The 20,758-nt window shown below is 37.8% G+C and overlaps 1 protein-coding gene across 1 annotated transcript in view; it reads right to left on the bottom strand.

Annotated features, from left to right (window-relative positions):
* Positions 1 to 20,758, bottom strand: part of CUBN (cubilin) — a 287,868-nt gene that overhangs the window by 190,473 nt on the left and 76,637 nt on the right. The window contains exons 23-27 of the mRNA XM_032244141.1: positions 19,121 to 19,313; positions 17,635 to 17,795; positions 16,760 to 16,941; positions 15,637 to 15,793; positions 12,755 to 12,942 (exon numbers count right to left, since the gene is read on the bottom strand). Of these exons, the coding sequence (XP_032100032.1) occupies positions 12,755 to 12,942; positions 15,637 to 15,793; positions 16,760 to 16,941; positions 17,635 to 17,795; positions 19,121 to 19,313 (881 nt within the window). The remainder of the gene's footprint in view (positions 1 to 12,754; positions 12,943 to 15,636; positions 15,794 to 16,759; positions 16,942 to 17,634; positions 17,796 to 19,120; positions 19,314 to 20,758) is intronic.

Genomic DNA, 20,758 nt, shown 5'->3' with positions numbered 1-20,758 from the left:
CCACTGCACTCCAGCCTGGGCAACAGAGTGAGACTCTGTCTCAAAAAAAAAAGAAGAAATAAATAAAAAACAATAAATATATAAAGAGCCAATGTAAGAACTGCAGGTAAAGATGCTGTGTTTAAAACAAAATTCTGAAAAATTGTAATTGGAAATCATTTTACTTTTAAAAAGTAGAAAGCCAATATAGTTAACTGAAATCCACAACTGTGATTACCAGTGTTTAAAATTTAGCATTTTGCTCTATGCATGCTTATTCATACCATGAGCCTGTCTGATGGTGGAAGACACCTTTTGGTCACCCTGCCTTTGGTCAGTCTGAGGTGCAGAGCAACCTGAGGTCGACCAGGAAAGGCAGTGTGCATAGGACAATTCAAGTTCTGAGCATCTAATGAAATTGTTACTGCTTCAGGGTAGTTTTGAAATTATTGTAGGTTTGATTGCTATTCATCCTAATTCCGTCCTTCATGTTTGAAGAGAGGAAACACACAGAGTTTCTTTTGAATCTGAGAGCAGAGGCTCTTTTGAAGGCTGGAATGTTTGGTTCATTAACTGCAGCAAATTAATGCAATCACAAGAAAATCCTTCATTGTGAAAGATGGTCAGAAAAGATCAGCATTTCTTTTTCAGGAAAGGGATTTGATCACACTGAAATAACATTTCTTCTTTCGATTTTTTATAATTAAAAAAATCATATTTTACTAAGGCAATCTTGAAACTGAAATTTCTTCTAAAATGCCTCATGCTAAACTCAATGACCTAAAAAGTGTCTGGCTTTGCTTACTGGTGGATATACTTCATCCTAAATTTTTTTGAATCCAGGTATCATGCTGAGTACGGTGCTAGATTCACATCTGGTATCAAGATATAAATTGAAATGTTTGGTATAACCTTCCCGGTTATTATGCATGTTTTTGAATAGCAGCTGAACTTAGAACTGTAATAGCTTATCTCTAAGCTCTAAGGAAAATGCAAAAGTACTGGAAGCAAACTTCCTCTGACAGACAGTTCCAGGAAGCATGACTCATCTGCCCAGGAAGTGTTGGAGGCGGAGCCATAATCAAAGCCGGCTCAGATCCACTGCTGCTCAAGACAAAATCTCATCTGCTTCTCTGCATCTCGCCAACTGGAAAACAGAATTTTATCTACAAATTCCCAGTGGCTTTCATAGAAAAACTGGGAGGCAGGAGAAGCAGCACTGCTTTCAACACAGTGGGGCCAGTCAATGTCAATTACAATTGGGAAGGCAGTTCTGGAAACCACAGATCTATTTACTGCAAAACGCTACAGAGCAGGGTCTCCAATCCCCAGACAGGTACTGGTGGCATTAAACTCTCATAGGAGTTTAACCTATTGTGAACTGCACATGAAAAGGAGCTAGGCTGTGCGCTCCTTATAAGAATCGAATGCCTGATGATCTGTCACTGTCTCCTGTCATCTCCAGATGAGACCATCATATTGCAGGAAAACAAGCTCAGGGGTCCCACGGATTCTAAAGTGTGGTGACCTGTATAATTATTTCATTATATATTACAATATAAGAATAACGGAAATCAAACGCACAATAAATGAAATGTACTCTAGTCATCCGGAAACCATCCCTTGCACCCCACCCCTGGTCGGTGGAAAAAGTGTCTTCCACAAAACCAGTGCCTGGTGCCAAAAAGGCTGGGGTCTGCTGCTTCAGAGAGCAAAAAATATTCCATGAGACTATGTTTATGTAAAAATAACAGTAGATCATATGTATTAGCACTTACTCTGTGCTGGTCATTATTCTAAGTTAAAATTCCTAGCAGCTCTGTAATTCAGGTAATATTGTTATCTCCATTTTAGAGTTCTGGAAACTGAGGTAGGTAGAGGCTTAGTAATTTAATATTTTGAAAGGCATCAACTACTCAAGAAGAATTTTTCCTATTTCCTTCATTGGCAATTCTTAAGAATAAACATTGTTGGCTGGGCACAGTGGCTCACGCTTGTAATTCCAGCATTTTGGGAGGCCAAGGTGGGCGGATCACCTGAGGTCAGGAGTTTGAGACCAGCTTGACCAACATAGTGAAACCTGTCTCTACTAAAAATACAAAAAATTAGCTGGGGGTGGTAGCACGAGCCTGTGGTCCCAGCTACTCAGGAGGCCAAGACAGGAGAATCGTTTGAACTTGGGGAGGTGGAGGTGCAGTGAGCATTGTGCCACTGCCCTAGCGCCTAGGAAACAAAGACTCTGTCTCAAAAAAAAAAGAGTAAGAGTTGTTAAATTCAAGGATACAGCAAGTCTTTATTCTCTGTAATAATAGAGTAACCAAAACAATTTTTAAAATGATAGGGATAATATTCAACACTCCTGTTTGTCACTGAAATTAATGTTTTTTTCATTGTTTTTCTTAACAGAGCTTCTAGTAAAATAAGTGGACAAAAATTGTTGGTTTTATCATTTGTCATTTATCCTTAGTGAGAAGTGTCAAAATGCATTAGCCATGCAGGCTGCAGGCAGAAAACAAGAGGGAAATTAAACGTCTTGAGAAATGAATCATTAATTATATCTCAGACTAAAGAATTGAAGGCTCTCTATTTGTGAATTTCTCTACACCTTATTGGGGTGCTTCTCTTACATCCGCATCAATGCAAATAATAACAGTGAACATTTATAGAAGTGTTCGCTATTTGCCAGACCTTGTTTTGGCTCTTTACATATATGAATTCATTGACTCTGCTTACTCTGTTTTACAGAAGGGGAAAGTGAGGCACATCAGGCACTAAGGAACTTGCCCTAGGTCACCTAGCTACTAAGTAGTGGAGTTTGAGTTTAAACTTCATTCTGAAGCACCATGTTATACCAAACAGGTACAGAGATTACCAATTCAGTATATTCTATCATGCAGTCTAGGTGTCTATAAGACATTCTCATGTGAGTGCTAAAGGAGTTACTATTTTTTTTTTTGGCAGAGACTTACTCTGTCGCACAGACGACAGTGCAGTGGGATGGTCTCGGCACACTGCAACCTCCACTTCCCAGGTTCAAGTGACTCTCATGTCTCTGCCTCCCGACTAGCTGGGACTACAGGTGCATGCCACCATGCCTGGCTAATATTTTGTATTTTTATCAGAGATGGGGTTTCACCATGCTGGCCAGGCTGGTCTCGAACTCCTGACCTCAGATGACCTGCCTGCCTTAGCCTCCCAAAGTGCTGGGATTATAGGCGTGAGCCACCACACCCAGCCTATATCTTTATTATTAGCATTCCACAGTAGTCAGCAGATAGAAGAGTGCTGGCTGAAGTAGGTCTAATTCCAGCAACTCCCCTCTAGAAAAACAGAAAGCACAATGCCTGGAGCTGTTTTCAATAGGGAGCTATAGACTGGGGTTTACCTTTAAACCAAGCAATCTGGAAACTAAAGAATTGTCCTTGGCACCTGTTTGGAATCTGTTATGCCATCGTGTGACCAGCAGTGATATACACTGCAAATATAAACATTGATTTTGCTTCACTTATTAGGGCAGATGCAAGTCTTCACAAGGACAGAAGAAATTTGCCTTTAAACAGATTCTGAGGGCACAGAGAGAAAGCAAAGTCCTCATGGAGAAGTCCATGAATCGAGTTAGAGGACTTGGCAGAGAAAGAAAATGAAATGTGAACTCTGCCCAGAGAGGAAGACAGACCTCGCCAGGTAGGAGCCTCTGCTCCTGACAGGTCACAAGGAATGGAGATGGCATTTCCAAGAGATGGAGGTCGGCTGGTGTAAGGATGACAAACCATTTGCTGAAGTTTCCCTGGAAGAGGCTGAATGACCAGGCAGGACTTCAGCTCTCTCCAGAAGGAGTGTGGGGAAATGGGAATAATAAGCATTTCCTGAGGACTCAATATTTTCCAGATCTGTGGATTATTACCCCCATTTTACACACGAGAGAACCAAAGCAGCCAGAGGTTAAATTCCTTGCCCAAGATCACAGCTGGTAAAGAGCTTAGGAGCCAGGCGGACTCAGGAGCCCACACTCTATTCACGCAGCACTGAGTGTGAACGTCGGCTTATCACCTCCTGCAGTGAGGACATTTCCTACACTGAGTATGGTTCCCCATCTCAGTCCCAGTTCTCCTGTGAGCATAATAACACTCAATTACTGAACTACTATGAGGATAGACAATTAAATCTATCAAAGCATCTGCAGTAGTGTCTAGTACATGGTGGGCATTTCATTAATGACAAATATTACTGTAATTTTCAAAACAAACATCTGAGATGCAAAGAATTCGCTAATACCTCATGAACTTAAAAGTTTGCTTGTTTGTATGAGGGGAAAATGAAATCAACTTGGAAAATATCTCTAGAATAATGCTTTCCTGAGAATGTTCTGTGGAATACAAATGTCCAGTAGATGTTCATTCTTCAGACTTCTGGGCAAGGACAATCTTTTTGGTACTAACCTCGCCTGCTGGTCGTCCCTGCGTGCAGTTGTATCTATCAGGCTATATTCTGATGTCTCCCTTTCCTTCATCCTATTGTTCATCCATCTCTGTCAACTGTACCTCCTAAGTGCTCTGAAATCCTTCGATCACATGCTTCCCCCCCAGCAATGGTGAAGAGCTGGAGCCCACTCCCTCCCTTGGCCTACAGCATTCCCCTTACTGTGTCTCCATTGTTACTCTTACCTCCCTCCAGCATTTACTCTGATTTTAAAGCAATCAGAGTGATTGCTTTAAAAGTGCATATCTGTCCATGCCCTTGAAAGACCTCCTGCTGCTCTCCAGGAGGTCACGGAAACTCTTAATGTGCCTACCATGCTCTACAGGCCAGGTGCCTGTCCGCCCTAGAGCCTCACACTGCTCTCCTTCCAGTTCCTCACATCTCAAGCCTCCTGACACCTGGTATGTTACTCATCCTCAGGGAGGTCTCTCCTGACCCACAGGGGAGCTCAGTCCCCATCTCGTGCCTTCTGGGTACACTATAACTTTCCCTCCCAGCACTTAACGTAGCCTGTGGTTAAATTTTTATTGTGTGATAAATTGATTAACATCTCTTTCCTTCATCATGACAAGGAAAACTGAGGATAAAACAGTCACATGACCATAGCCTAGGTGTCTAAAATATATCCTACTGATTGGATGCATGGATAAATGAATGAAGAATGCATATTTAGGATAGTGACAGCCTGAGGAAGTACCACAGCAAATGCAAAACAAAACAACAAACCCTGCTTAATTGTGTTTAATTTGGCATATCCAAGACTTACTAAAATATAGGTCTCTATCTGTGAAACATCTATCAATTTTGTGGTACACACAGTTATGTGGCTTCCTCAAATTGACTTCCCCTTCCTCTGGTTTCATGGAGTAACACATGGAAGCCAGGAACACCTGGATTTGCCTCTCATGTGATTAGAAATAATCCTGTGTTGCAGTAAGCAGCTGAGAATTTATGAGTTCTCCATAACAGGTAGCATTACTTTAAGTATTGAAAATATTCCGTGTGCCTGATATTTGCCCATCATGGTATATGGAAAATGATTTTCAGGCTATACACATAGCAGTATGGATGTGACACTGAAAGATTCAGGGATACTGGTGATGTTTTTTATCCATTCTTCCACTTGGAATATTAACATCTGGGGTGAACAGGATGACATCAGCAAGGATTTGGCAAGAGATGAAATGCATGTTATAACGACTGGAGGGAAATACATTTGACAGCAGGCCCCCACACAATCATGAGGCCTTGAAAAGGAGTTTAGTGGAAAAGGAGAAGGAATAAAAAGGAAGAAAATAAGTTAACGGAAGATGATAGTGGCCAAGGTGCCCAACAAGGAAAATGGGGAGAAAGTTTAGAATCAGAATACAAAAACGGCAAAGTGACTGACATTTTTAATATAATGAGGTAAATCAACAGTATGAGGAGGTCTTCGTGAGACATAACTCAGCCATAGCAATGGAAAAGTAAGTCCTCATTGAAAAGTAACATTTAAGAGCAGACAAAGGTACATTAAGAAGATGCCTATTAAGATACTTTTCACTTCCCAGGAGAGATCTTTGAAGTGAGGATAAAACAGGCTCTCTCGGTGGAAGTGGGCTCTGAACAGTGGTCTCAAGTTTGGAGTAGGGGCTTGTGCAAGATTCGCTCTCGGGGAATCCTCAAGGATTTGACTAAGTCTGCAGTGAGGTCTAGGTATACGTTTTTCTAACAAGATCTCCAGATGATTCTGGAATGCAGCCAGACTTGGTAGCCAGTTACAAGGACTTCATCCCCCCATATCAGCTTCTTCTCAGTAGAGGCTGAAATCTCTTGCAAAGGAAATCTATCGACACTGATATACACTGGTTGTATATCAACCCCAAAAGATATACAGGGGTGGCCACCGGGAGACCATTTCAACTATCTGGACACCTACGAGATGTCTTGTTCCCAAAAAAGTATAGCATTTGTTGAATTCTTTATATGCTCTCCTCATATAAAGGAGAGAGTGAAGAGAAGCGTAACTCTGGACTAATTCTGACTAGCAAAGAAGTGGTTGTGAATATGGAAGTGACCAAAACACTAGGAGACAGTGATTGACTTGCCTTAGCTTGGAGCCTGTGATGGCTGACCACTTAACAGAACTAAGATTTTGGGATTTAAACTTCAAAACAAGATATAAGCCTATGGATTAAAAAAAAAAAAATGAAAAAGTTGAAAAGGAAAGAAAGTTCTAGAAAATTGACAAATTCTGGAAAACTAAATTCTCACTATATAATCAGGTATAATTTTGGGGGAGGCAATAAAAGGAGAAGTCTCTAAAGAAATCAGTCTAAGCAGAAACCCAAGGGGCTACATGGGAACTTTCTGATCATTTTATGGGTACACATACAAACTAGCTAAACTTTGGGAAATAGCACAGAAAAATATCTGTTGTGGACATTAGAAAAGAATGACTATTTTTAAAGCTGTGACTAGGGCAAAAGAAAGATGGAAACGTGGGCAATATTGATACTTTCAGAAGAGGGTGTAAAATAAATGAAGAGGAGGTAGAAATATGCCTAGTTTGATTTTGAAACCGGAAGAAGAGATGTGGAATTCCAGTTTAGAAGATAAAAAGAGTCAACTCCTCTCACTGAGCTTTTCCAGGCTTAAGGGAATTACATTCCACAACACTGAAAGGTACAGTCATTACTGAACTAATGGTGTAATCTTGGTGGAATTCGTGGGTGTTTAATTCATGGTTAATGTTTTCGATGCTGCCATCAAAATAGAGTGAGATCATGTCCTTTGCAAAAATATGGATGGAGCTGGAGGCCATTTTCCTTAGCAGACTAATGCAGGCAACAGAAAACCAAGTACCGCATGTTCTCACTTACACGTGGAAATTAAGTGATGAGAACACATGGACACATGGTGGGGAAATAACATGCATGGGGGCCTCCTGAGGATGGACGGTGGGAGGAGGTAGAGGATCTGAAAAAGTAACTAACGAGTATTAGGCTTAATACCTTGGTGATGAAATGATCTGTACAACAAACCCCTGTGACATGTTTGCCTATATAATAAATAAGCTCAGGGTATGTGTACTACTATCAGGGCAAACCAAGGAGGGCTACATGGGAACTTTCTGACCATTTTATGGGTACACATACAAACTAGCTAAACTTTGGGAAATGGCACAGAATAATATCTGTTGGACGTCAGGAAAAAATGACTATTTTTAAAGCTGTGACTAGGGCAAAAGACAGATGGAAACATGGAAGGGATTAATGTTGTCAGAAGAGAGTGTAACATAAATGAAGAGGAGGTAGAAACATCCCTATAATATAAATACTACTACTATCCTGATAATAGTACGCATACTTAAAAGTTAAATTAAAAAAATATTTTAGCATTCCAGCAGAACCTCAAGGGTTCTGCTTCTGCCCAGGACATCATCTCTGAACATCACTGGCTGGAGGGCTTGGCTGCACTGCTCTAAGGGTACCGTCCATAGGTAGGCTAGACCTATGCCTTTGCTGTTGAGCTCAAACACATGAGCTACCTGTGCTGGGAATTTGTCACCAGGGAAAGTCTGGTTGTACGCAGGCACTAGAAAAATGATCCTACAGGGTCAAGGCTGGGGTGGCCATGTTGCTGAAGCTGAAATTCTGAGGTTGCTGAAGCTCCCAGGAAGCCTTTGGGGAGAGAGATGAAAATGGATGGGAATCGTTCAGGAGCAGCAGCAGAGCCTTCAGGAAGTGGAAGTGGAGAGCTTGCCTCGCTGCCTTGGCTTCCCACCTTCTCCCAGCTTCTCAGCCTCTCCTGCATGTCGGGAGGTCTCAGCCTTCTCAAAGTAACCAGCCTGTCACATGCGCCTGTCCTCTTCACGTGGCTCAGATTATGTTTCGTTGCTGAAATGAAGAGTGCAGGCTGGACAAGGAGAACCAGCAGTGCTGCTGGGGCTGAAGGGAAAACAGTCCAGCTTCCAAGATGGGGGAAGATTCAATCTAGAATCTCATAGATCAATAAGATTGACAGGAATTTTTGGAAAAATTCTAAATTAGACACAAAAAATAATTTGTCAACATGAAGCAAAGAAAGAGATGATTATAATAAATGATGCCTGCTTATCTATGGAGTCATGCAAAACACTTATTTCTCTTCGCGAGAGTGTCAATAGAATGATAGACTTGAGGGCTATGGGAACGCTCTCCCATGATCCCTGTGGGGGTGACCAGAATCTGTGAGAGTGCCCCTGGTGTGCATGGCGTGATGGCTGACAGCATCGACGCAGAGTCACAGTGCCTGGTATAAAGCCTGCCTTGACACTTACAATCTTTCTGAATATGGACAACCTATATCTGCCTTGTTTTCTCACCTATCAAATGGGGAAAGTATTTCTTATAATACAGGGTTGCTATGAGAATTCCCTGGCAAAGAATACATGCTGAATAAATGTTAGCTTTATTACTTAGTAGTTTGAATAGTGCTATTCCAAAAGTACTTAATAATAGATCAATTTTAACCAAAAGAACCTATTGTTTAAGAGTTTTTGAAATAGATGCAATCTTGTTTGACATTTTTATGAATTATTTTTGAAGAAGTACTAGGTCAGTGGCCAATGAGTCTATATGCAAATAAATAATGCTCTGAAAGCAATGAATGAAGATTTAGGGAGGTCATGATGTGATGGGATTCTGAGATAAAATCATATCTAACTTATTAGGAATAATATCTGTTTAGATTTTTAAAAATTATATACACAAAGGCTATAAAGTCATAATGTAAAAGCGACATGAAGATTACAAATCTTGATATAGGTCAATATTATGACTTGGCCACCATAAACCCCATTTAACTTCATCCTACACCACCAGAAGCACATGAACTGGATAATGTAGTTCCAGCCTACTTGGGCCAAGCCAGGTTTAGTTGAACTGCTGCATCCAATTCTGGGGCCACATTTAAGAGGTACTAAAATACAAGAGAACATGCAAAGGAGTATGTCCCACACATGTGAACTAGATGAGGACCAGTTAGGGATATGAAGGATGATGACTGGAAAAAAGAGGCCATCACTTACTCTGGTTTGTTCCAGGGAGCCTCGGTATTCAGGGACCTAGACTTCAGTCTACACTCACTCTCTCCTCTTCATGCCTCTTTACACTGCCTGGCTCCTGCTCTCACCACCCTACAAACACTGGTCCGGCCAGAGTCACACTGATCTCCAAGGGACGCTTCTGGACCATCACGACTCTCGACAGCTCCTCCCTTGGCTTCCATAACACAATCACCTCTTAGTGTTCCTACTTCCTCTTCTCACTACACACATGCTCCCTGTTGACTAAATGCCCTGGGCTTCCTAAACAGCTCTGTGTTGATTTCTCCCAAATCCATCTTTTCCATTTCTATATTCAATCACTTGTTTAAAATCTCTTCTACATGGAGACCCAGACTTAAAATAAGAATGGAAGACTGAAATCAAGCTGTAAAATACAGCTGCTCCCAAATCCATCATTTCCATTTCTATATTCAGTCACTTGTTTGAAACCTCCTCTTCTGCACAGAGACTCAGATTCAAAATAAAAATGGAAGACTGAAATCAAGTTGTAAAATACAGACAGGCCTCTTCAGGTTAATTCCCCACCTTCGCATGGGCAAATGGTCATACTCCTTTAAGCAAATGGTCTCTTCTCCCACTGCGTATTTTATTTCCAGATCTGAAACATTATGTTTTGCCCAGAGGGTGAAATAATAAAGGGCGGATTTGGTTTCCAGCGGGATCTTTACCAACCCATACCTCTCATCAAGGCGGGATAGTGTCTGACCAGCACCTAATTAAGTCCTTTTATAGTTTCCGTTTTATTAATTCAGAATAACTAAATTCTGGCTCTAGGAACAGTCACTTAATTGGGATTTGGAGAAGTCAGCTGAAAAAGCCCTTTAACTAGAAGAAGCTATTAAAATAATGGAAGCTAGATTTCTGTGTTTGTGAGTTTTCTCTCCTTAAATGGTTGTTTGTGCTGTTAAAATTTCCATCATAGACCAGCTATTGCAGCTATTGCTCTGGTCTGGCCTCTTGGCTCACAGAAATGGAAAACAATCTCCTCCCTCTGGCAACAGCGCCATTCTTTGGAAGGCCTTTCTGAACTTCTGGTTCTCATTTTGTATTTTTGCTCTTTCACCATCAGGGTTGCACAAGAGAAATGGCATGACCACAACATGACAGACACATCACCCATAAGGGGCTCTAATGAGCTATTCTGCAGTTGTTAGAACAAGCATTTTTTTAATTTGAGTTTTTAAATACCTTTTTGTTACCCTTCCATCCTCAAATGAGTCCACAGAAGTGGGGTCCAGGTCCTGGAAATGTTTCATTTCATTTCCTCCCCATTCTTTCTGCCAAAGCCATCTTTAAAGCCCAACTCGAAAGCACCCTTCTCTCTGTAGCTTCTCCATTACGCGTTACCAAATCATGATCATGGTGTCAGGCAGACTGTTGTACGTGCAACGCTCGGCAAGGTCATGAGTTCTATTTTGGTTTGTGTTCAGAGTTGTATGATTGCACTCTTTAGTATGAGGTCATACAAAAAAGCCAGTTTGGAATTCAATCTTTCTCATTAATTAATAGTTATCATTTAATTAATATTAAAATATGGCTGTGATATCCAGTTCAACCGGAATTTACTGAACTCCGGTCATGTCCCACCTGTATAATAAGTGCCTGGGTTACAAAGTTAGTAGGAGACAGCACAGACCTTCAAGAAGCCCACAGTCTAGTAGGATGTCAGCATAGTCTTAACTGGTAAAAATAGGTATTACCAACTGCTTCATTCATGGTATAAACAGAGGGCTTTCAAAGCAACTTTTCTGCTTTTTCTAAAATATGAACGAGGTCTCACCATGTGAAGAAAAAGATGCCTACTCTAGGTAAATGAAAGGGGAGACCAGCCTGGTACCATGAAGCTTGTGAAGACCAGTTGAACTCTAGATCAAGGAAGCTGGACTTTAAAACCATTGCCAAGTACGTGCTTATAAGTTTGTTTTATGTTGTGGCATATTTTCTTAGAATACTGTTAAACAAAACTTTCTAATGGGTAAGTGCTGTGGCTATTTCTACAATATTGTACTTAATAAATCAAATTTTTTTGCAAAAAATTATCTCTGAAAAACAAGGGTATCTCCTTATAGTTAGGACCTCTTGGAGTCTCTCAAAGTGCAGAATGCTTTGCTTTTACTCTTAGTTTTCATAAACAAAAGTGCTATTTAGAATATATGTTAATCTCAAACAACCTTAACCAATGCTAGTTTTCCTACAGAACTTGTAAAAACACAATTAAGAACATTTTAAAAGAATAACATAATTTTTTTCCCTCGAAATATGAACCCAGAGTTGCAAGCAATGGATGTTGGAAGTCTTTGTAAGTAAGACTCCTAAAAATCACTGACCACCTTAAAAGGAACTACCTTAAGTCACTATGCTGTAGGTAGGTGGGAAGGTAGGAAAAAAAGGTCCTCTTATCAGAGCAAGCACTTATCACTAAAAAAGGATATCTAGTGAAAGCATTATATATGGATTTTTAAAAGTTTATATATTAACAATATGGACAGAAATAAAGGTAACGTGTTAGATGACTCAAAGTGATTTTACTGCTGATGAAAAGTAGATGCCAAAATAACTTTTCAATCTATAGCCCTAAAAGTTACATATGCAAGTTATCCAAAAAAAGCTGCTTAAAACAAAATTTCTTCTTGCAGAAATAGCAGATTACCTTATATTCAAGGTTGCCTAATATTTAAGCAACATTTATTGCCTAAAATTGCATACACAGAGTTGAATAAATGTTACTGGTGGCCATCATTATAACAACTGAAACTTCAATTTTACAAAAATAAATAAACTGAAACGAACTTAAATTTAAAAATAAAAACAAGAATCAAAATCATGATATCTCATACTAGGTAAATTGCATCTTAAATAAATCCAAGATACCCAAACATTTTCTGATGTTTGATATACAGAGAACAAACATAAAAAAAATCAACAAAAAATAGAGGTTATTACTCTCCTTCCATGTAAGTTAAGTAATACAAGGTCAATCAGTCCAGAATTTACACTGAAACTTAAAAACAAAGATAGTTTTCTGCGCTGACAATCTAATACATTAAATATGAAATATACCTGTTCAAATACAATTGGGTGGTTGGTATGTTATAGACGTGTGGGGCAGAGTTAGGGATTTAATTCTAAAAAGCATGATGGATTCTAACTTGACTTATCTACCTTGATCAGAAAATGCAGTGATCAATTGAGCTTTATAATACATACCTCTAAATAATCTGTGGAGCAGTTTATGTGATATTCCACGTTGAATGCTAAAAATGTGTAGTTCACGGTATTGCCTGTTGTTGCACAGATGGTCCAGTTGCAACGCTGATTTATAGAATAAGGATTTGGATACCCTATACTCTCCAAGATGCCATAGGTTTGATTGACTATTACCACATTCTCACATGCTAGGGGGAAAGAAAATATGATTATTAAGAACAACTATTATATACATCATAATTGCTCCAAGATTATTTTCCTGTAAAAATGCAGATAAAAAATTGTATATGTATGTATTTATGTGTGTGTGTGTGTGTGTGTGTGTGTGTGTGTGTGTGTAAACATACACATATATACAAGGGATACTGTGTATTCAGACAATAATTTTGTGACTTTTAATTCCATTTTCAGATAACTGCATAAAATTATGGATAAATTTTGATTTGTGGGGAAAGACAATTGTGTAAAATTATGAATACACATATGATGTGTATATATGTGTGTGTATATACACACACACAGATATATTTGGTGCAGTATTTTTATAGTGAAAGGATTTCCATTTAGAAGAAATGTGAAATAATACTTAAGTGAATTCATACTAAAGTGTCATGAAAATTAAGTAGCCATGTTATAATAGGCATCAAATTCCCTTGAATTGGTGGAGGGCAGAATAACTTGGTTCTATTCAGGAATCAGTCTGATTTGTTTGTTAGAGAAGTACATTCAACGTTCTGTGCTGCTGTTTGTCTAATGTTAACATTTGGAAAGGACAGAAATTCTGAGCTTTAAATTCAACAGTTTAAAAACCCCAAATCCTATGTGAATGCTAAAAATGAGTAACAACATGGCTTTGTTGAACATTCAAAAGTCTGCGTGAAATTCACAATAAAGGCTCCGTTCTTCCTCTCATTAGTCATCAGGAAGTACCAAGAGAATAGAGAGAGTATAAAGGATTTAATGAAGAAACGAACATCTTAAATTAAAAAAAAAAAAGTCTTCAATCCAATGGTGGCATTTTCTTGAGCTGAGTTTTCAACAAAACCACCCCAGATGTCTCTAAGTATGTCTAATCCTAGGTGCCCAATTCAGCCATTCCTAATGACTTAAACAAGGAATATAGTATCTCTAGGATGTGCAATAAAAGAGAATGGGAAACAAGCATTATATGGAAACAGTTATCTCTGAAAGTGGTGTTTATAGATGTATTTCTACTACAACACTGCTTTGTGGATGTGGATGGAATACCCCTTTATAACTTTGGTTTAAAAAAGTGTATATTTGTGGGTCTTCAAAATATTCCTTTGTTGCAACAGGGTGAATACTTAAACCCACTCTGTTTGAAAATCTTTAGGTCACAGTTTTCTCCATCAAGGATTTGTAAAGAATAATTGTATTGCTTTAGAGACCTGTGAGAAGTTGCACCTATTAGACAGAGAGGTATCACGTGCCTTGATGACTAGGGGAAACACAGGGCCCAGGAAAATCCATTCCAGTAAACCACATGGGCTGACCTCACCACTCAGACTTTACACTATTTGCAAATTTCCAATTTCCCATGGCAAAGTTTATAGATAATCTCATTAGTTTGCTCTGATTTTGCCTCTTATGTGCACTAGTTTACACTTTCAGGGTTCTGAAATTATGAGAGAAAAATAAAATATCTCAGGAATAATAATAATAATAAAGGAACTCTTAAATAAACTGATTATAACCAAGAAACAGATTAGCACAGCAGTAATAAAATTAGAGAAATAATTACATAGTCAAACAGAGGTATCTCTGATAGAACTTGGGAAACCTTTTATATACTAGTGATACATTTCTGAAGAACAAATGTATCAAATTTAAAACTCAGTATTCAAAACTAGGATTCAGCATAATCCCCAAATGTAAATGAATGTGAATCTTAAAATTCATACATAATCAAGGTTAAATGTTATTACTCTTTCAATTAATTCAAGGGATATCATGTATTCAGACAACAATTTTGTGACTTTTAACTCAATTTTCAGATAACTGCATAAAATTACGGATAAATTTTGATTCTGTGGGGAAAGATAATTGTGTAAAATTAAGAACAAATTTTGATTCAGTAGAATTATATTTTCAAAACCAAGATTTTACTTTGATAAAGTAAAAGTCTTTATCAAATAACAAATTCAAGAAAATATTGTTTTCTTGAATGTCCATTTTGGAACTAACTTCAAAAAGCATTTAATTCTAGAGCTAGAAGACATATTTAGAGACCATCTAATTTAATCTCCTTTTTTGAAAGACAAAACCGTGGGGGCACAGAGAAGAAAAGTGAGCTTCTCAAGGGTTAGGAGCCAAGACAAACGCCAGGCCCCTTGACATTTTGCTCAATGTTCATTTAATTCTACCATGTTGGTATATGGGAAAAGTAGATTTAAAATGGCATTTCTGCAATGGCCCGATTTTTCTACTGTAACATGCATATTCCATGTATGACTCATATGGACCACAGTTTACCCCCAAAATTTAAGGTATCTTTTAAGGTAGAGACTAGTGTGATAGAATACTATGTACATTGTAATAATATAATGTACACTGCAAGATTGCAGTGTGTGATGCAAATGAAAAACTATTAGTCATTAGTCTGTTACACTGAACTTTAGCTGAATTGCAACTCTATCAGCATATTAAATACTCTTCTAAGTTTCTATAGTTTGCCAGATGTTTTAGTTACATGAGATTAAAAATAACACATAAGTATTTCTCCCTCAAATGGAGCTAAATTTTTCACATAAGAAACGAAGATGAAGTTCAGTGGCTCACACCAATGCGTTTCACTTATTTCAGTTTGTTTCAAGAGTCTGAAGGTCCACTCTAGGTTCCGAACAACTGGTACACACACTTACTCTGTCGGTATTCAGCCTCGAAGCCACGTCCTTGCTGACCTTCATCGGTCCTCAGTTTTAAAAACATGCTGTCTCCACTAGAATGAATAATAGGTGGTTTCTCATCCCCACAAAGCTGAGTTAGCAGATGAGAGCTGCTACTTGGGCCATCATATACCTTTAAGAAAACATTTTGAATGTTAGACAGTTGAGACTATAAACACTATCTAAAGGACTGTAATTCAGAAGAAGTGAAGGAGAAAAAAATATATTTATTTATTATATAGATAGTATATTATAAATAAATATATGTAATTATATATGAATACATAAAAATATTATAAAGTATTAGATATAATATATTGATAATATATATCTATTTAATACATATATGTATTTATTATTTATACATTAAATAAATATATCTTTATATATAATAGATATATAGAGACATGTATTTTTTGTTACCTATATGACATAACAAAAGAATAGCTGTGAAATAAAATAACTTTACAAATTATATTTAAGTATTTATAAATTCAGGCCATAAACTCGCAATTAAGCTGTGGATAAATACGGCAGTAGAAAGCGTGTGAACCTATGTTGAAGGCTGACGACTGAAAATGAAAGTTCAATACATATTGTAATGCCACAGCTGATATCAGTTGTCCTCCTTGTTTTTGATTCCACAGTTTATGATTTATGACACTTTAATATAGTTTTATTTAATTTTTTAATGAATGAACAATGGTGAGCTGCTGTACGTTGCATGACTCAAATTATCTTCTCTAATTCACCAAAACTGTCTTCTAAATTGTGATTTTTCAATGCGTATGTGGAAATCACATAAATAATGATTATAATGAATCCCATAACCTCTTTCAGGAGGTTTTCACCATATCTTAACCGTCTATAGTCAATGTATTTTAAAGACTTAGCGTATCTAGCCATTCAGTAATACATATCGTACTTCAAACATGGTCATTTTCACCAAATTTCATTTACGTTTTTATCTTGTTTGAATTTTTACATCAATGTTCTGTTTAGATGCTCCCCTTTCCTGAGTCTCAAAAATAAAATTAAGTGCACTGTGTGTTGAGTGAGGTGGGAGCAGGGAACAATACAGTGGAAACTTTATACATACAGCCAGGTAATCTAAAGCACAATTTGGATGATGCTCCAAGTGAAAGTCTTTGAATTCCAGTTCAAATGGGCTGCCGTGGCTAGATTTCAACCACCAGTAGCATTCAGAGCTGTGGTAATAGGGCATCGGGTAATTGGGAGATATGAATGTGCCGCTTGAAGTGGTGAGATTGCCCCCACAACCTACAGGAGAAATAAATGGAATGACACACACCCTTTTCCTTCCGGGGAAATTGATTTTTTTTTTTGTCTGTATCAAACTGGTGCCACTCTACTATCTTTTAAATCAAGTTGCACAGCAAAATGGCATCACAAGAGAATAGTTAGCATAGAGACCCAATTTCCAATTTCTTTTTTTTTTCTTTTTTTTTTGAGACGGAGTCTCACGGGGTCACCCAGGGCTGGAGTACAACCTCTGCCTCCCAGATTCAAGCAATTCTCCTACCTCAACCTCCCCAGTAGCTGAGATTACAGGCACCCGCCACCATGTCTGGCTAATTTTCATATTTTTAGCAGAGACGGGGTTTCACCATGTTGGCCAAGCTGTTCTGGAACTCCTGACCTCAGTTGATCCACATGCCTCAGCCTCCCAAAGTGTTTGGGAGTACAGGCATGAGCCACAGCACCCTGCCTCAATTTTCATTAATGCAATTTCCATATTCTAACCAGGAATAACCAGCTTGATAAAAAGGAACTAGAACTTTCTCCCTTTGTCCATTAAAAAGAAATGGCTGCTAATTTAAAAATATTTGCAATATTGAAGTTTAAATACAGCTGGGCAAAAATGGACAAATGATGGACAGAGCGTGACAATCCCCGAATCAAGAAACCAATCAGATTGGCTTCTCCAATAAAAGACAGCTCTTTGCCATTTACCTGTTGATGATCCATCCCAGTAAGCTGAGAATCCAGACCTTGTGACTATTTGGTCACTCTTAAATTTTAACCATAGTTTGTTACTATGAGAGATGATTGTTGGAGGTAGATTTGAGCCATGGAATATTCCAAGGGATGGTGATCTTTCATAGCCTCCATCTCTGGCAGAATATAGAAACTAACATTTATTGGGTTACTGAGAATATTACTGTATTAACATTTAACATAATTTGAACTTTGGGACTGCAAACATTAGCATTTTATCAGATGAAGCAACTTCTCTCAAACACTACGCTTAGTTTACAAAACACAATTTTAAGTTTTAAATTTTATTAAATGGTATTTGAATAACTTAATAAACAATAACTATCATTCATGGTTGGCAAGGTATTTTATATAACCAATTGCAAACTGAGACAATGTGTTTAATCTTCACCCTCTCAAATAAAGCCTCTGACAAATGTGTTAGAGGAAACAGGATAAACTATACTTATTAAAAATATAAACATATTTCTTTATTTTACTAAGAATCCTTAAATGTTTTCCTCCTGCTTTGGAAATTTTTGAAATTCAATACATCATATTTGACATATTTAGCAAAATTCTGGAAATAAATTTTTTCCTAAAAACTTCTGGGGTCTTAAATCTAGTTTATTATCTGTCGCTTTTTCAAACAAACAACAAAAAAAGGGATTTATTCAACAACAAAGTCCAGTGAGTAACTGCTGTAAATTAAGAAAATTAATGTCATTTTAGCAATGATAGAGTCCAATTATGATTTATTATTTTAATACTTTACTTTGTATTTTAGAATAAGATTTATTACAAAATATAAGATTCCAGATTTAAAATCCCAAACAAAAAAATTTGATATAGATGCCCATCAGAATGATTAGCCTAATTTAACTCAAAGTAGTGGTATAGAGAGACAACAGAGATAGTAACATATAAATTAACTGACTTTTCTGCAAATATAACTTTTTAAATACATTCTTTCAAAGTGACAATAAGAAAAGAATAATGTACTGAAAATCACAAGTCTAGACTTTTATTATCTGAACACAAAAACTTTGTGAAAACTTTAAGATTGGTATCCTGCCATCATTTCATAGTATAATTAGATTAAATGAACAGCAAACAGCCTAAAATTTAAATTGATTTTACATAATCAGGGTAGGTATTCAGCAGTAGCAAGTTACGTCATTTCAGAATAGTAGCACATCTGTTTCTTTGCCCAAATAAAATCTGGAGTCTATTTTCAAGTATTTCCAATAAACAAATCACTTCAAAATAACCACTGAATCTTACACAATTTCTGTATTTCTCCTAAGTCAGGCTCCAAATGACAAACTTTATTTCTTGCAGGAAAGTGCACAGCAGGGAGCTTTACAGAGAATTTCCAAATTTTTCCTTAATCTTCCAAGGAAAGATTATTAATGAGAATAAACAGTAAAAAGATTATAATGAAATAAATAAAAATGTTTACCTGATTTCCAGAAAATCTGTATAAATGTTTTCACCAATGGCATCCTCCAAGGAGAAGTTTGTGAAGCGCATTGCAATCTGTTGGCCAGTTCTCACTGTGATCCTATAAATGCATTCCCAGTTGTTGGGGTAATTATTGGGGAAGTTTGGAGACGTTAATGTCCCAGAATCATCTGTGTAGTCTTGCAAACATGCTGTGAAGAGAAAGAGATCACAAGATAAAAGATAGAAAATATTGTTACATTTATAATACATCCACTTATATGTAATTCATTAATTTGTGCCTATAATTTATTTTCAATACACTATTCTGGAATGTGCAAATAAAGATTTCATTTTGAAACAAAAAGTTTTTGTAACCTTAAAGACAAAATAATTACCAACAGCAAATCTAAGCTATGGAATGGAAATTGTTACATGTATCTTGAGTAAACAATCCTTTAAGCCTTGGAAATGTTACTTCTTTCTAATCCCTACAAATTACCATAAACATTAAAAAGTAGGATCCACTGCAGAAATCATAGAGAGGGCCTAGAAATAATTCAGTCTTGTCTTTTCCTAAGCTTGCTTTAAAGTGGTTTTCACCAAAGCATGTATTTATGAGAAATGACAAAGCAGGTACCTCCACCATAGGAGGGGCCCAGGCTCAAGGATCAGATGATCTTGAATAAAAATCCTCTCAAACACTGACAGGATCTGCAACTTTGGGCGAGTTACTGTACTTCTCTAAGCCTTTAGTTCTCACATCTCTCAAATGAAGGTGTTGCTACCTTTGAGTGCAGGTTTAAGAGACACTCTTGGTGGGAGTGTAAATTAGCTCAACCATGTGGAAGGCAGTGTGGTAATTCCTCAAGGATCTAGAACTAGAAATACGATTTGACCCAACAATCCCATTACTGGGTATATACCCAAAGGATTGTAAATCATTCCATTATAAAGACACATGCACACATATGTTTATTGTGGCACTGTTCACAGTAGCAAAGACTTGGAACCAACCCAAATGCCCAATGATGATAGCCTGGATAAAGAAAATGTGACACATATATACCATGGAATACTATACAGTCATAAAAATGGATGACTTCATGTTCTTTGCAGGGACATGGATGAACCTGGAAACCATCATTCTCAGCAAACTGACACAAGGAGAGAAAACCAAACACCACATGTTCTCCTTTGTAAGTGGGTGTTGAACAATGAGAACACATGGATACAGGGAGGGGAACATAACACACTGGAGCCTGTAGGGGGTTGGGGGACTAGGGGAGGGATAGCAGGGGGTGGGGAGATTGGGGAGGGATAGCATTAGGAGAAATACCTAATGTAAATTATGGGGTAATGGATGCAGCAAACCACCATGGCATGTGTATACCTATGTAGCAAACACGTATGTTCTGCACATGTGCCCCAGAACTTAAAGTATAATAAATAATTTTTTTTTTTGAGACAGAGTCTTGCTCTGTCGCCAGGCTGGAGTGCAATGGTGCAATCTCAGCTCACTGCAACTTCTGCCTCTGGGTTCAAGTGATTCTTCCACCTCAGTCCTCCGAGTAGCTGGGACCACAGGCATGTGCCACCATGCCCCGCTATTTTTTGTATTTTTAGTAGAGACGGGGTTTCACCATGTTGGCCAGAA

Source organism: Sapajus apella, unplaced genomic scaffold (genome assembly GCF_009761245.1).
Source record: "Sapajus apella isolate SASKATOON/1434 unplaced genomic scaffold, GSC_monkey_1.0 scaffold53, whole genome shotgun sequence".
Lineage (NCBI taxonomy): Eukaryota > Metazoa > Chordata > Mammalia > Primates > Cebidae > Sapajus > Sapajus apella.
The sequence above is the reverse complement of the archived record's forward strand: the minus strand, read 5'-3'. Positions and strand labels throughout refer to the sequence as shown.